Source organism: Marmota monax, unplaced genomic scaffold, assembly GCF_021218885.2.
Source record: "Marmota monax isolate L192 unplaced genomic scaffold, Marmota_monax_Labrador192_F-V1.1 WCK01_AAM20220418_F8-fsc00569, whole genome shotgun sequence".
In the NCBI taxonomy this organism is placed as follows: domain Eukaryota; kingdom Metazoa; phylum Chordata; class Mammalia; order Rodentia; family Sciuridae; genus Marmota; species Marmota monax.
Genome location: NW_026694722.1, coordinates 72,322 through 81,992, shown reverse-complemented (window position 1 = coordinate 81,992; position 9,671 = coordinate 72,322). Strand labels below are relative to the sequence as shown.

The 9,671-nt window shown below is 56.5% G+C and overlaps 1 protein-coding gene across 3 annotated transcripts; it reads left to right on the top strand.

The window, feature by feature from the left end:
* The first annotated feature begins 225 nt into the window (after window positions 1-225).
* Window positions 226-8,993, top strand: Hap1 (huntingtin associated protein 1). Of its 3 annotated transcripts, XM_046423986.2 has the most exons (13): window positions 226-711; window positions 1,540-1,616; window positions 1,995-2,111; window positions 2,225-2,397; window positions 2,608-2,707; window positions 2,785-2,851; window positions 4,313-4,443; window positions 4,772-4,846; window positions 5,152-5,280; window positions 5,417-5,508; window positions 5,787-5,825; window positions 6,576-6,726; window positions 6,936-8,993. In XM_046423986.2, exons 1-13 carry the CDS (start codon window positions 276-278, stop codon window positions 7,077-7,079), a joined length of 1,731 nt encoding a protein of 576 aa, XP_046279942.1. In that variant the 5' UTR covers window positions 226-275; the 3' UTR covers window positions 7,080-8,993. The 3 variants fall into 3 exon arrangements, with proteins under 3 accessions (XP_046279942.1, XP_046279941.1, XP_046279940.1); XM_046423984.2 differs by having other exon boundaries at window positions 229-711; window positions 6,576-8,993; XM_046423985.2 differs by lacking the exon at window positions 5,787-5,825 and having other exon boundaries at window positions 227-711; window positions 6,576-8,993.
* The last annotated feature ends 678 nt before the right edge of the window (window positions 8,994-9,671 follow it).

Below are 9,671 nucleotides of genomic sequence, written 5' to 3'. Positions count from 1 at the left end.
CATTCTCCGGAGATGGAAAGGGGAGGAGAAATCCTTCACTATGAACCCAAACCAGCGGAACCCGAGGGAAACACACCCAACTCTTTCCCTCTCTCTTTCTTTACGCAATCCCTCTATTTCTCCACCACTTGTTTGTTTCCTGCGCGGTTCGGAGTCCCGGGCACCACTAGTTGCTCCTTGGCTACCCCCTCCTCCAATCGTGGTACAGCCCGGGGGCGCCCGCTCCGGGCACAGGTTATAAAGGCTCGGCTGCGGCAGCGGACTGCGGACTCAAGATGCGCCCCAAAGAGCAGGGACAGGGATGCGCCGGGGATGGGCCGGGGTCCGGTTCCGGGGACCCAGCAACAGTTACCCCGGCTCCCCCGCCGGTAGCCAGTCCTACTCCAGAGCCCGAGCCCGCCCCCACGCAGGCACCGGCGACTGGACAGGGGACAGGTTCCCGAGCAGCCTCAGGATCCCAATCCGGATCTCGCCCGGCCTCCCAGGCTGGAGCCAAGACGGGAGCCCAGCGCCCATCTGGCCAGTCCGTGCCTGACAACTCGGATGCGCCGTGGACCCGCTTTATATTCCAAGGGCCCTATGGTCCCAAGGCCACTGGCCTGGGGACTGGAAAGGCGGCGAGCATCTGGAAGACACCTGCCGCCTACATTGGCAGGCGTCCTGGGGTGTCCGGCCCTGCGCGCGCCGCATTCATTCGAGAACTGGAAGAAGGTAACCTGGGTCCCTGAGATCCCGGAGCGGGTGGGACTAGGACAGCTCCAGGGAGGAGGGGGTTCTGTCGGTACCTCTCTGGTACTGTCTCATCCCTCCATCATCCCCGCGATGTCACTTTCTTCGATGCCTGTCTGGTCGCCCCTTCGCCATCTCCCATCTCTGTGGGTCTCTGGTTTTTGTCAGTGCGTCAGGTCCAGGGCCAGCGCTCTTCCCCGCCCCCTCTTCGCGCCTGTTGCTGCGGCAGATCTGCGCACTCTCAGTGCCCCCTCCGCGTCTACCGCAGTGCCAGCAGAGGGGCGGGGGCTGCGGGAGGGCGCTGCCGGGCGCGCTCTGAGCTTGCGCTGGCCCGCGGGGCTCTCCGGGGGTGGAGAGGTGGGCGGGCGGAGCGGAGCTGGAGCTTCGGCCACTTCTAGGCTGCCAGGGTCCTGGTTGCGCCTTCCTCCGCCGGGGGGAGTGGGCGGGGCCTTGGGCTTCTGCTCCTCCTCTTTCTCCCACCTTTTTCTGGGCTAGGGCAGCCGTCTGCATTGGTTCTAGAGGCTTAGGTGCCTCTGAATCGGTGCTGGAGAAGTCTCCTCATCCTCTCTTCTGCACACGCAACAGGTGTGGGGTGGGTGACTGAGTATTTTTATGACCCAGGAGGCTCTGGTGAGCTGGCTAAGCTGCCTGCTGGGTAAGGGGTGATGAATCAGTCTTTTGGGGGCAGGAAGGGAGCTCCATCTTCTCACTCCATGACCCTGGGTGTTGAGGGGAGCAGTGAGCTGTGGGTAGCATATGCTACATTCCTGACATGGTGGGGCTTTCTCGCCCCATCCCCACCTTTTGCAGCGCTCTGTCCTAACCTACCTCCAGTCAAGAAGATCACCCAAGAAGATATCAAAGTGATGTTATATTTGCTGGAGGAGGTGGGTACCACTTTCCCCACCCAAAGCCAGCTCCAGACCTTAGCCTGGTGCCCATTTTAATTTTACCCTGTGTGTGGTATGGTTCTGGGTCTTGTCTGTTTCCTGCCTGCCCACCCTTGGGGGACGGTCAAGCTGAAGGTCCCTCTCCTGGAAGGCATGTAGCTTGGGCCTCTTTTTTTCATAAGGAAAAACTGAGGCCCCACAGGAGATTAACGGTACTCTCTGGTTTGGTACCTGGAGAACTAGGGGATGGGGATGGTTTCTCCTAGTGGCCTAGCCTCCTGCTGATCCCTTTGTACCCCTAACTTCTTCCAACTGTCTTCTGGGAGGGCCCAGAAACTGGGAAGGTATACCCTATGGGTGGTGGTCCCTCTGCAGAGAGAGCGGGACCTGAATACGGCAGCTCGCATTGGCCAGTCTCTGGTGAAACAGAACAGTGTTTTGATGGAGGAGAACAGCAAGCTGGAAGCCATGCTGGGCTCAGCCAGGGAGGAGGTAACTGGCAGGGGAGGAGGGAGTGGGGGTTGTTCTACACCCTTCTCATGTCAGCACCTGCTTCTGTGTGTGCCTTTCTATTCCCTGACCCTTGGCTCCTGTCCTCCTGCCAGATTTTACACCTCAGACACCAGGTGAACTTGCGGGATGACCTCCTTCAGCTCTATTCAGACTCTGAGGATGAGGATGAGGATGAAGAAGAGGAGGAGGAAGAAGAGAATGAAGAAGAGGAACATGAAGGAGAGGAAGAGCGAAAGCATGATCATCCCTATGATGCCCGCAAGCCGTGAGCATCTCGCCCTTGCACCTGGGCGTTCCTTCCCTTTTCTGAGCCTCTTGGTTCCTTGGTAAAGGGGATCACAGGCAGCGTATCTGCTAGCGGGGTTGCTGGGATTACTGAGACCACATTCTTAGCCCTGGTGTGTAAAGCCCTGGATGAGATGGAAACTGGGAACTCCACTCCTTTGTGTCCTGACTCCCATTGCTCTCCTCCCAGGACCCCTCAGGAGGAGTCCCGGCACCACTGCCCACAGCTAGAAGCCCTGCAGAAGAAGCTGAGGATGCTGGAGGAGGAGAACGACCAGCTGAGAGAGGAGGTGAAGACCTGGGAGGAGGGCAGGCCCTGGGCAGTGGGTGATGATGGCCCTGCCCCTTCCTCTCTCCCTCCCTCCAGGCCTCTCAACTGGACACCCTGGAGGATGAGGAGCAGATGCTCATCCTGGAATGTGTGGAGCAGTTTTGTACGTGATTTTGTAACTCCGGTAGGGGGCTGTCTTAAGGAGTGGAGGGAAGAAGCTGGGATTTGGAGTGTGGAGACCTGAGTTCAAATCCTAGTTCTGGGACTTCGTAGCTGTGTAAGCTTGGACAAGTTCCTTGATCTCTCAGAACCTTCATCTTTAGAATGGGGATTAATGATTCCATCCCACTGCCCAGGCTGATCTCCCCAGGGTTTATGAAAATCAAGAAAGCAACACCTGAGGATGTGCTTTGTGCAAATTGTAGAGTGTACCAAAGCTACACGGCTACTTGAAGCCTGTTTCCTTTGTTATTTAGGGGAGCAGGGAGGGAGCCAGGAGCTGCCAGAGGCCAGGCACCCAGGGCTGAGCTAGTTCAGAGTCATGTGTGGGTGGGTGGGTGGGTGGGTGGCATGCTGGTGTCATTCTATGTACTATATTTATGCAGATGAGCAGGCCCAGTGTTTGTTCCCGAGGAGCTCAAGTCTGGTCCCTGAGATATAAAGACAATACCTGAGCTCATGCTGTCCTCTCACCCCAAGCCTGGCCTTCCTTCTCTCAGGGTTTCACAACTTCCCGAGTAGCCCCTTGGGTCCCCAAGTTTTGTTGCTTTTACCTCCCTATGAATCTCAAGTCTCTTTCCTCCCTGAGATTCTGGTTATAGCTATCCCAGGACACTCGTGCCCTTCTAGGCCCTTCTGCATACAGTCCAAATGAGTTTTCTTGAGTTTCAGGGATTGAACCCAGGGGTGCTTAACCAATGAGGCCTATTACTACTACTACTACTACTATTATTATTATTATTATTATTATTATTTTGAGACAGGGTCTTGCTAAGTTGCTTAGGGCCTCGCTCAACTGCTGAGGTTGGCTTTGAACTTGCAGTCCTCCTGCCTCAGTTTCCTGAGCTGGCCCAAATGAGTTTTCTAAAATCTGACCACATCAGCCCTCTGCCTAAAACCCCCAAAAAGCTTCCTACTGGACAAAGGATAGCCCCACTGCCCTGAACACACCCCTCCACTGTCTGATGATTGGTTCTGAGCCTTTCCACTTTCCACTTGGACTTGTTTCTTCTTTTCTTTTCCTGGTGGAGCCCTACCTGCCCTGTGGTCTAAGAGTGGTTCTTTCTTCCCAGAACCTTTCCCAGACCTTGCAAGGCTCGGTGGGGTGCACAGCTAAGCCCTCTCCCATGTGCCCTTGACATTGCCTCTGTTGTAGCCCCTATTATGCATTATTATGAGTTCTTTTCCCCAACTGTCTCCCCAATAGACTTGAGCTCAGTGTGGGCTGGGACCAGATCTTGTCGACCATGTACCCTGGTGTCCCTGTCACTGTCATAAACATTTATTGACAAGACCTGAGTGAGGAACACCAAGCCCTGTAGGACCCTTTGGCCCTCCAGGGGGGTTGAGGGGCGGGGACAGACAGGCACAAGGGAGCTGGGGCTGACCTGAACCCCGTCCCTAGCCGAGGCCAGCCAGCAGATGGCCGAGCTGTCAGAGGTGCTGGTGCTCAGACTGGAGAACTATGAACGGCAGCAGAAGGAGATTACCCAGCTGCAGGCCCAGATTGCGAAGCTGCAGCAGCGCTGCCAGTCGGTGGGTTGGAGTGTGGGGATCTCCCCAACCTGTCCAGGCCGTGGGACCCTAGCCTCCTTCTCCCTGCGCCCGCCTCATGGCCTCCACCAGGCCCAACATCTCTGTGTGGGTGTTGGTGGAGATGCCAGAGAACTGCTCATCATGCCCACTCACTGTCCAAGGAGGGGATCACGGCCCTCTCAGAGACTCTCCCAGGCCGCATGAGTCCCCTACCTTATATGTCAAGGGCTGCCAAACCCTCCCTGATGTGCCTGGTAGAGTGGGGTGGGGTGCATGTGCCTGGCATGGGGAGACCTTGGTGGGGCTCACAGGCTCTGGGTTCTTGCAGTATGGGGCTGAGACTGAGAAGCTGCAGCATCAGCTGGCCTCAGAGAAGGGAGTCCATGTGCACCCCCAGGAAGAGGTGAGGTGCCCCATTCTCTTGCCTACCCTTGAGAGCCCCTGGCCTTAAGCAGAGACCTGAAGCCCTTGGCAGCTGCCAGGCTCTCCTAAGAAGACCAGCAGCTTTCAGACAGGGACCGGGTCTTGTCATTTTCTGCTCCCTTCCTTTCTGACCCAACTGGCAGGTCACTTGAGGTCTGGGTGGAGCAGGGTGCAAGGACCTGCCCAGGGTCACCCTGTGTGCTGCTTTTTGGGTCTGGAACCTAGGCCTCATGCCTCTTGGCCTTAGAGTCCCAACACAGCCTCTGGTTGGGCTCCCAACTGCAGGACCTGCGGGAGAAGTATGCAGACTGCGGGGGCGTACTGTTTGAGCGCCCGGAGGAGGTGAAGACCCTCCGCCAACATGCTGTGGCACCCCCTGGCTCTGTCACCCACTATGCGTACACTGTGCCTCTGGTGAGGACCCTTCTCGACTCTGTATCCGACTACCTCCATGTGCCCTGTGTCTCTGCTCTCAGTCCCTTTCTGTGTCTGAGTGTGGATAGGGGCCCTGGGGGTTGTCTCCTGCCAATGTACCTTGTCTCCACTGTAGGGGGCAATTCCAAATCTCCCACAGACCCTGGCTGAGGAGCTCAGAACATCTCTAAGGAGGATCATTTCGGACCCTGCGTATTTTATGGGCAGGTGTGTTGCTGGGACCCTGGACCCTGGCCTGGCCGTGCTCATCCTGCTTACCCAGTGGGTGAACTTTCCTGTATTGGGAGGGGTTGGCCCGCACGCTCTGCCCTGGCATACTTCCCATGGTGCCCCCTGCCTCCCTGTGCCACCCAGCCCCCTCCTCTGTTGACATAGTCTGAGATGCATCATTTGTCCCTGGGATTTTTTGGCGTGATTGGGCCCCAGGGACTTTGCAGTTTCAGCTCCATTGCCTCAGTATGCTGAAGGTCCTTTTCTCTGTTAAGGAATTATGGGATGCCAGCACGGGAAACGTCCAACCTGGGGTAAGCTGGCCATCTCCCATCATCTTACCTGTCAGTCAGCAGCCAGGTAGCCACATGCAGCTGCTTCTGTGACCCTAGGACTCTAGGGAAGGCCCTGTTCTCTGGGCCCACTGGACTGAGAGTTGTTCTGGGAAGGAGTTGCTCCCTTTTCTTTCAAGTCTTGTCCCTTAGGTGGCTTGAACTTGCAATCCTCCTGCCTCAGTTTCCTGAGATTACAGGTGTGCGCTACTTAAGGCTGCTCTAAGTGGGGACCAAGGCCTTCCCTTCATCTGACCAGGAACTGAGAGGCAAATGACCTGGGATAGAACCATTGGGGACTCAGTCTTTTTACCATGAGTCCTTGGGCAAGTTACTTGACCTGTCTGAGCCTTTCTACAATGGATTTGTTCCTATGGCAACTAGCTGGGGGGTGGGCTGTGAATATCCCTGCTGGTCACTTCCTTGCAGCAGGATAGGGGATATAGGAGAAGTTGGGACCAATGCAGAGTTGGCGGCTTTTCTTCTGGGGCAAGGGCTGGGTGTGTGAATCCTTGAAGCTAGTTCCCAGCTCCCCTCTTCTCTGGCTGGGACAGACCTTGGGAGGGACCCTCAGTTTCTGTGCAGGCCAGGGCAGGGTCAGGAGAGCTCGTAGAGGAGCGGGGTGGTCCTGCTGGTTGGACTTTGCTCCTCGGCCCCTTCGGTGGGAGAGTCCGGGGGGAGTGGAGGAGAGGCCAGTGGCATATGGAACTATGTCACTGTCTCCCTGCCCAGATATGACCCCCGCTACAGGGAAGAGCGAAAGCAGGAGCAGGAATTCGAGGCTGAACAGGGCTTGATGCCTGCGGAGAATCTCATGCCACCTGAAGATTTTGAGCCTGCAGAGGAGTTGGTGCCTGAAGAGGAGCTGGGGGCCACAGAGGAGGTGGGACCAGCTGAGGAAGGACTGTCAGAAGATGCTGAGTTAGTGTCTGAGGACACTGAGGCCTGGGAGGAGGTGGAGCCTGAGGTGGATGAGGCCACACGGATGAATGTGGTGACCTCAGCCCTGGAGGCCAGTGGCCTGGGCCCTTCTCGCCTGGACATGAAGTATGTCCTCCAGCAACTAGCCAACTGGCAAGATGCCCATTACAGGCGGCAGCTGAGGCAGAAGATGCGCCAGAAAGAGGAGCTCTCCCGCGACGGCCTCCCTCCGACCAGCCGGACCAGCTGCAGATCATCCAGCCGATGAGAGGGGAGGGTAGGCGAGCCTCCAAGTGCTCACTTACCCCATCCTGACCCCACCCAGCGTGCTGATTTGCATGGACTCTGCATATCATTTGCATAGGTACCTCAGGTCCCCCTCAAGGGGAACTGTGGTCCCGATGCTCGTTTTGTGGAATCTGCTTAGAAGTCCAGCTTTCCACCCACTTTTCTCCTGCGGGCTGGACTGGGGGTCAGGGCTGGGACTGTGTCCCCCAGTGCTCCTCAGCTTCCTATCTGCCCACCCCTCCCCAACCCTCGGCCCTACCCACTTTGTCCCCAGGGCTCCCCAACCCTGCAGCAGTAGCCCCGGTTGCCCACCCAGGACTGGAGGCTGGAGGAGGACAGGGCCAGCCACCCTCCCAGGGGCTGGGAGGAAAAGGGGCCTTTGGGGCCACTGAGGCAGGCCATTGATATGAAGGCCTTCAGTAGCCAGGGCCACAATTGGAGAAGTCCCCTGGGTGAGTCTGGAGGTGGACTAGTTTACCTGCAGGGTGGTGGGTGAGTCAGGGTCTCCTCTCCCCAGCTAGAAACCCCACATTTGGGGAGCTGGACCTGCTGAGCGAGGGGCTTCTGGGCCCTCCTGTAAGGAGTTTTCAGAGAGATGAAAGGTGGCATGTGACACTCAGCACATGGGACCCTGCGTTAGCTCCTTCAATCCTCACACCCCTGTAGGCAGGTCTTATTGCCTCTCATTTGTTAGGTGAGGAAACTGAGGTTCAGAGAACTAAAGTCACTTGTTCAAGGTCATGCAGCTAGGAGTCAATCTGAGCCTGCTCCCTACTGTGGGCATCGGGGATCTGAGCTAACTTCACTATATACAGCATCATTCCTGGTCCATCCCTCCCCATAGAGGAGGTCCTGGTGCCCCACTTGGCCAGGTGGGTCAACCCAGTTTATAACTTGTTGGCAGACTTCCTTCTATCTGGTCTGTCACCCCTCTGATGGCCCTTTGGTCACCAGTAGGCAGAATAGGATTGGCCTCAGCAGGGCCACTGTGTAGAGTCATGCAGCTTGTAAACTGAATCATGACTTCTGTGACTGTGTAACTATCTGTGGTGGCTTTCTGTCTTCTTCTGATACAGCCGGCCAGCCCCTACCTGCTGCCCATGCCAGGCCGGTGGGGGTCAGGCCCTCGGGTCACATTCTCTCCCTTCTCTCCCAGGCTTTGCTCTTTCCCAGCAGCCTGCAGAGGCCCCTCCTTCCATTTCCTGGCCAAGTCCCACCCACCCCAGGCCCTCCTTCCCCTTTCAAAATGGGATTCCATGTCTGTCACCAGCCTACGGAGCCTTGTTCTGGGACAGGCTGAAGGAACCCCAGCCCTTGTTCTGTGGCTGGTACAAAAGCCACAAAAGCTGGGCCTGGATCATATGGTGGCCCCAGGGGTGAAGGAAGACCAGAGGGAGGCCGGCCCCCTGCCAGACCCAGCTCTGAGATAGGTGGGACTGAGTTGGAGTGGGGGGCTCGGATCCCAGTTGTGAGAGCACCCTCCTAACAGGTTGCTCTAAATCCTTTGACCCCCGAATTAAAGGTGGCCCCCAGTTCTTATTGACTTTTAGGGACCTGGCTCTCTTCCCCTGTTCTTCATCCTTTCTTCTCCGTCTTTATTACTGTGTGTAACCGGAAGTGTGCCTGTGTGTGGGTGGGTGAGGGGTCCCTCTACCCAGTGATGTGTCACCCCTGCCCCGCCACCACCTGTGTAGCCTGTGAGTGTCCAGACTCCCTGCCCAAGGCCCAGTGCCTCCCTCCTGCCGTCCTCCCCCAGTGCCCCTTGTTTCTTCGTTCTAGTTGTTCTGCCCTTTCCCACCCCTTTGCTCGTAAACAGCTGGGGTCTGGGGCTCAGGACCCCTGTGAGTGCCTGCCCCGCCTCCCACAGCGCTTCTCAGTCTCGTTGCTTGTCAGCCTGTGTTCGTGCCGGTGCAGGAAATAAAGGACCTGTGTGCTACCTGACCAGCCTCCTGTCTTCTTTGTCAGGGAGCGTGGTATGCGTGTGTATGTGTGCATCTGTGTGTGTGCGCGCGAGCACGTGTGCACCATTTGAAGGAGTAAATTGTGGAGAGAGGATGAACTCTAACACTGAGTGACATGCCCAGGACTTTCATTAAATACAATGACATACCAACAACCCAGGTGGCATGGGGGGATGTGATAAACATTTGTCAATTGGTGAAACTGAGGCCTACGCAAGTTCGGTGACCTCCCAAGCCAGGGTCTAAACAGCTGATGATGTGCTGGGGTTGACCACCTTCTCTGGTCCTTTCTGATCCAGGGACTTTGCCCTTGTACCCTGGCTAGGTAAAGTGGGTGAGTCACTTTCTGTTTTAGGCTGAGGTCCCCCAGAAGCGGACCTGGAGAACCAAATAAGTAGCTCATTTGGAAGATGATCCCAGGAAGTACTCTTTGGGGGAGCAGGGAAGTGAGAATAGGAGGAAACGAATGAAAGGGGGTTATATAGGCAACGACATTCGGGACTCCCTGGAACTTGAGGAGGAAGTATGACCTTTCACAATTCAAAATTGAGACATGTGAACCAGTTTATGTCAAATGCAGAATCTTGTCAGGAATAGTCGAAAGAGGATTGCAAGGCCAGCCTCAGCACTTGGCCACTTACTGAAGCTCTCAGCAATT